Source organism: Galendromus occidentalis, unplaced genomic scaffold, assembly GCF_000255335.2.
Source record: "Galendromus occidentalis unplaced genomic scaffold, Mocc_1.1 scf7180000076870, whole genome shotgun sequence".
In the NCBI taxonomy this organism is placed as follows: Eukaryota; Metazoa; Arthropoda; class Arachnida; order Mesostigmata; family Phytoseiidae; genus Galendromus; species Galendromus occidentalis.
In genome coordinates this window covers 550219-556632 of record NW_003804859.1, presented here as the reverse complement: position 1 = coordinate 556632, position 6414 = coordinate 550219, and the positions used below count along the sequence as shown (strand labels likewise).

The following is a 6414-nucleotide window of genomic DNA, read 5'->3' as shown; positions in this document are numbered from 1 at the left end:
AGAAACTCGTTAGAAAATCGTTTCTCATCCGATGCGACATGTTACCGCTGTCACCACGAGCCGGAGAAACGAGTTCTGCGTCTTCCGTCAACGCTCGCCCAACGCTCGCCCAACGCTCGAGACATCGCACGGCTTCCATTATATCTTCTAATTGATTCTCCTGAGGATAGCACAATTGCTCGACATTCGTCGGCATTCCTAATTCGGGAATGATCCGAAACGATCCGAGGCTTTCTCGACTCGCTTGCTCGCTCTCGTGTACGCTGTACGCCCTGAATAACGCTTGCGGAATGGGGAACGAGGGAAACTGATCGAGAATGACACGGTACGGAATCTTATCATTCGCATCGAAAATGCAAGACTGGACGTTTGCCGGAGTGTTCCGAATCAGAACGGTCTCTCTCTGGAACGAAATTCGTACGGGAGCCAACGTTTTCGAACACAGAAGAAGGCAAGCCCAGTGGCTTTTGAAGAAGCTCTATGTAATCGACGCGCAGGCGCTGCCCGTATCGTGTCATTTTCACCATGAGCGTGAGACGTGTTCGCACCTCGACTGCGAGGCCGCAATGCGACACGTAACATCTTTAATAGCAGTTATCGAACCAGCTATCGGGCAGTCGAGAGGGTTCAGCCTACGTATGACGAGCTGAATTATTCCGTAGGAGAGAAAAATCGCTATCGATCGAAATATAAAGAAAAAATAACGATGATTAACGTTCGACGCTTGAGAAATGACCCTGATTCTATCTCCGGTCGCTTATTCCGTCGTCGCTATTTTCATGAACATCGAGCCTCCTCAAATATGGAAATAAGAAAGTGAAGCAAATAATATCAATGAGGAAAAATGAATCATGCTCTTCCATGAATCATGAGAATGTCGCGCAGCGAGACTCGGCTGTCGGTTTCGGGGATATCAACCTCTTTTTTATCGATTGGAAAATCTTGAAATTATCTGAATGAGTTCCATCTTCGGAATAGTTCCATCAACAAATTCAAAAGTCGTTTCTCACTCCGATTTCAGGCGGTCCAGATGGCTGCGGAAGTTCAACCACCCGAGTTCGCGGCCTTCGCAGCGCACGTTCCAGACATAATCCGACCGAAGCCCCGCAGACTCAGCGATGTTCGTAATGTGGTCCCGTCATCACCTCGACCTCCAGGGGATGGGGCCCCTCCGACGATAGATTTCGCTATCGATTTGAACTGCGCGGATCTTGAGAACGATGTTTTCCGGGACGACGCCGAGGACTGTACGCCCCTGCGTCCCCTCCAAAAAAATTCGGCGGGTGGCTCGGCACCTGCATTGCATAGATCATTCAGTAAACCCCGCCCCCTCACCCCACACGCAGCACCTCCTGCGAACACGCTCGTGGCTAATCGCGAGAAGTTCGCCGGAGTTGACCTGAACGACTGTGAAAACGTAGAGACGAGGTGAGGATCAGTACTGTCAGACGAACGCTGCTCCAAGCACGCGATATCCAAAATGAAGGCGGGATACGATTACGGTGGTATATCGGGGAATTCATTCCTTGTCCGGAAACTTCCAGAACGGAAAACAGCAGTAGCGCGAGCAACACGGATTCTCTGAGCTCCACCGAGAAAGGAGAAGTTCGGCGAAGACCATTGCCTCAGCGAATGAAGCAGAGAAGAAGAAATATTCTCAGTTTTCCACAGTCTTTGGATTTGCTGCTGCAGCAACAAAAAACGAGGTGATATTCCGATTCTGAATTTATCCATTTCGATGCTCATACCAGAAAAAAGTGACGGTGGCCTAAAGACGGTGTGAGAAAGGGATCTGCGCTGATTAATTGGACCAGGAAGCCTTAAGACGATTATTCTTCCTGAGAAGATATGATAGCTCGGGTCACGCATCGATGACGGAGAGCACCGCGAGCGAGTACGCGCTGTCGAAGGACAACGTCGATTCCTTTGATCCTGAGCAACTGATGGAGAAGTTGACAATCACCAGTGGGACCACCAGGAGCATAAGGTTTGTTGATAGCATACAGCGCCCGGGATGATTCTTGTTGGCCGGATGGGAGGCGCACGGTGACCATCAATCACGCCCCGTGGCTTTGGATGAGGCCCGAAATTGTTATTTAATGATTAATTCTCATGATCGATGGTTAACTCGAAACCAAAATTAATTGAATATTAACAGAAGCGCGGTATCGACTGACTCTGAAGATCAAGCGACGCTCCCCGCTCCGAAGAAAGTCTCACCGCGCGTTGTTCATCAATCCAGCATGGAAACTGTGGCCACGAATCTGACCTGTGAGTAATCCGTTGACGTCAACGCCATGGATACCCGATTTCTACCCGTTCGTAGATGAAGTAGGAGATCCCTCTGCCAAATGGGCTGTCTCTGACAGCGAACATCTACCCATTCCGCGATTCCCTTCCAGCGAGCGCAGCTGATGAATTCGTTTGGCTCGAACCGTCGTATCGCTTAGTGCAGCTGCAGCGAGCTCCATGGGACGTCGCCACGGTACAGAGAATCATTGAAAACTCCACCAAACTCAAAGACGTTCTCCACCGCATAGCGCAAGATGCCATTCCGAAGCTGGCTTTCTTGTTGCAAAGACCCCTGGTGAGAATCGCACGAGAAGCTCAGCGTTTCGCTCGTGCTATCGGCGTTTGCGGCAAAAGCGAGATAACGGGAGCACTATGGGTCGTCCTGTCGCCATGGTTGGCCAACAACTGTGTCAAAGGTAAAATCAAACCTGACATCAGGTGCAAATCGAGATACGGACACATACAGGCGTTTGAGAGCAACAATATCATATTTTCAAATCTGAGCTCTTTTCCTTTTCCTCGTGCATCGAAATTGTGAATGACGTTGTCCTCCGCGATTTCAGCGTGTCACCGAGCGGCAGCCATTTTCGGTGGGGCTTCGTGTTCGCGCCAGTCGAAATCGTCCCGGGCCGGACTGTTCTTCTCGGTTGGATCCTTTCATCGCTGGACAATCGACGCCGGTCTAGCCCCTTTCATACCGGAAATGGCGGCGGTATTTCTAGCGGCGGCCTTGGAGAATCTCTTGGAAGAAGTCGTTTTCGCGTGTTTGAGGTCAGTCGGCCTCGCCAGACGCCATATTTCAGGGAGCACGGCTTCACGATTTGCGGAATTTGTCGGAGATCGGAATTCCTCAAATCCCCCCGAGACCTCTCTCTGAGAATATTCTTCTTGCGATGCAGATGCTATGAAACACTGACGGCAGCCTCGGTGGACTCGGCACTCTCTCAGAGCGGGGATCTGTTCGGATTATTCCAAAGCTGCACTCATCTCACCATGTCCAGGTCCAGCACTGGGATCCCGATTCTGCCCAAATGGCCGGTTCAGGTCCCTCAGAGAGGTGATGAGCACTCGATGCTGACGACATGCGTCGCTAGCATCGGCGAGCTCGAAGAACTTCTGCAGAAAGCCCTCCATCTGCTCAATATGGCCATGCGACCCGCTTGGGGTCAGCAATTGGGTGAGTCTCTCATGGCGCATTTTTCCCCACCCGTTTTCCATCTCGTATGGAAGCGACAGACCATGGAAAATTCGAGCGAGAGCGTTGCCACATATCGATCTCATTGATCTTATTCCTCCATCAGTGCGCTGGTCCTCGGCCGGAACGCGGGCCTTGTTCTACTACACGAGGTGCTCCCAGCTAGAGCATTCCCAGTACGGACACCAAAGAACTAGTTCTTCTCTTTCGCCGGAACGCTCCCAACTCCTCCCGCCAATCATTGAATGGGTTCGCGTCGCATCCGCCTTCACCGTATATCGCCACCAGTCGTTCATGGTCGATGAGAATGATGTGCTGCAAGCTGCGCGGCTTTTGCTGCCCGGCGTTGACTGTCCACTGCGAGCCTTCGGGTGAGTTTTTCTTTATCTTGGGCAAATTCCTCGAATTCTTCTACTCTAGCTGTGGAAATTCATCCGAGCTGGCGAATACCATTGCTGATTTTCTCCCGACAGGATCCAGCAGGACCCAATCGAGTTCTTACCGGAAAAAATCAACGGTCCCGACGGCGTTCGCTTATTGAACACTCGAACCGCCATGCGACTCATAGGGACCTCCACTCGCTTGGATATAATCCACAGCGTTTTGAAGCAGGTTCCGAACGGAGTGAATACGGTCAATGAGGACGGACTGACAGCTCTGATGATAGCTGCGCTCCGAGGGGACGACGCGTCGATAAAATGTCTGATATCCGCTGGAGCCGATCTGGATCTGAGGACCCCGGGACAGACCGCACAGAGTCCCGGAGCTCGTTCAGAATGTCAGTTTTGGACGGCGCTCACCTACGCGGTCGCTCAGGGCAATATCGGCGCCGCGAAAGCTCTCCTCGAAGCCGGAGCTCAGGTTGAGGCCGGAGGTGAAACTTTCCCGACAGATACCCCGCTGCAGCTCGCCGTGGCAGCCGCTCATAACGACATGATCACCTTGCTGTTGTCCTTCGGGGCCCATCCATACCTCAGCACGATGACACCAGACAATCAGTGCTATGCCCAGGGTCTGGCCTCATCCGGGACTCCGTCTCCGGTGGCTGTCGCTGCCGCTCACGGCCATCGTTCAGTTCTCCACCGACTCATATCCCACCCGATACACGGATCGAGTCCTCAAGCAGCTGTTTCCCTGGAGGAAATCCTGTCGGAAGGAAGCCAGAGTACACTGCAGCGGAAAACGAGACACTACAAGTTTTCGAAAAATCAGTGGCGATGTTTACAGGAGGCGATGTATCATAGCGCGGAGAACGGTTTCCTGGAAATCACCCTGGACCTCCGGAACATGGGTGAGTCCAAGCGGTAGCAGTGGCTGGTTCCAATCTCCTGGCTGGGTGGTCGAAAGGAGATCAGCCTCAAACACCCTCCGTTCATTAATTCAATCAATTTGATCAACCAGGAGTTTCATGGACGCTTCACAGCTGGAGCAAGTCGCTCATGACGTGTCACATGCAACAACATGAAGCCGCCCTGAGCGAGATCCTGCAGGACTTTCAGATGACCTGGACTCAGGAGAGCTCTGCGTTGCTCGTGGACGAGACTTTCCCCCTGATGTTCGAGCTGATGGCTTGCAGCAAGGTTCGTCTGACTTCGGAACGTTGAGTCATGAAGAGACTTCTGGGGATCGCCGGCAGTGCCTCCCGTTAATGAGTATCTCTCTCTCCCTCAGAACGATAATGTCACCCTGACCATAGTGAACATCTTATCCCAGTGCTTCGGGAGGGAGCCTCTGGAATCAATTCAGCTCCCCACAAACCGATTACCTGGACCACGAATCGATCCAAGATACGTCAATTCTCCGGAAATGGCTGATGTTCGATTTGTAGTTGAAGGGAAATCATTTTACGGACATAGAATTATCCTGGTCAATGCTTCTGAGCGTTTCAAGGAGATGTTGGCAGGAGGGAGCAGTGACCAAGTCGTCACGATCAAAGATATACGCTATCCGATCTTCCAAGTTAGTTTCTCGCCTTGAAATCCGGCAAACTTGAAAATTCAAATGTATCTCCAGAGAATGAGAGAGATATACATCCGCTTAGCTCGACTACAGCCAATCCGCATTACAGATGATCATGGAGTATCTTTATAAAGGAGGATTCGACGGGATAGCGGTTTCGCCCCAGGACGCTCTCGAGCTCCTCACGGCTTCGACTTACTTTCAGCTGATTCCTCTTGTAACCTACTGTGAGCACATTTGCACCAAGGTAAGCTGGGCGTTTCCGATTCGGTGACCCTATGAAGGATCCTGGCTCCTAGTTCCTGAGTCCTAAATCAATGTCAGTCATGCCTCGACGCTGCTGAGAGTGAGTCTCGACCTCGCGTTGAAAAACAATAAGAATCGCTCCCCGTTACAGACCATCACCGTCGAGAATATCGTTTCCGTCTTCATTCATGCTCGTGTTTACCATGCATCGCACCTTCTCCGCTACTGTCTTGGCTTCATGCTGCAGAATCTTGTATCTCTGATGAGTTACGACAACAGTTTTCGAAAGCTGCTCACCAACCGCGAGGATCACGGTGATTTGCTCAAGAGACTCAAGTACGCTCTCCAAGTGAGAGTGCGACAGCGGGACGCTCAGATCTCGTTGATGTCGGGGAAAAGCCCGATTGTCTGAAAGGATCGGCAACTTGTAAATCAAGTGTATATGGAACGCGGATGATCGCGAGGAAGCAACGGAAACGAGAAGAATAAATAGACTAGTCGAGACTTTTGAACTTATGATAATTGTTTTTGCTGCATGAGATTTTTCTTTCGATATCAGATCGGAGCAATGCGATTCAGCGCGCAGAGAATGACGAGTCGATGAAATCTTCAGCGAAGCAGATGGATTTCTGGAAAAATTCCATAATCGAATATCTATATGAAACCGCTCAAGAGTGAATCATTTCGGGCAATTCTATGGCCGATAGTGAACTTGAAAACTC

The 6414-nt window shown here is 51.0% G+C and overlaps 1 protein-coding gene across 1 annotated transcript; it reads left to right on the top strand.

Moving 5' to 3' along the window:
• Positions 1–1030: 1030 nt before the first annotated feature.
• Positions 1031–6179, top strand: LOC100902974 (ankyrin repeat and BTB/POZ domain-containing protein 2). Its single transcript, XM_029110597.1, is given in 13 exon segments — positions 1031–1532; positions 1535–1706; positions 1847–1987; positions 2159–2271; positions 2403–2708; positions 2856–3063; positions 3192–3469; positions 3594–3858; positions 3961–4778; positions 4889–5067; positions 5159–5446; positions 5556–5693; positions 5844–6179. Coding segments are annotated over 13 exon segments (3669 nt in total). The 3' UTR covers positions 6105–6179.
• Positions 6180–6414: the final 235 nt, after the last annotated feature.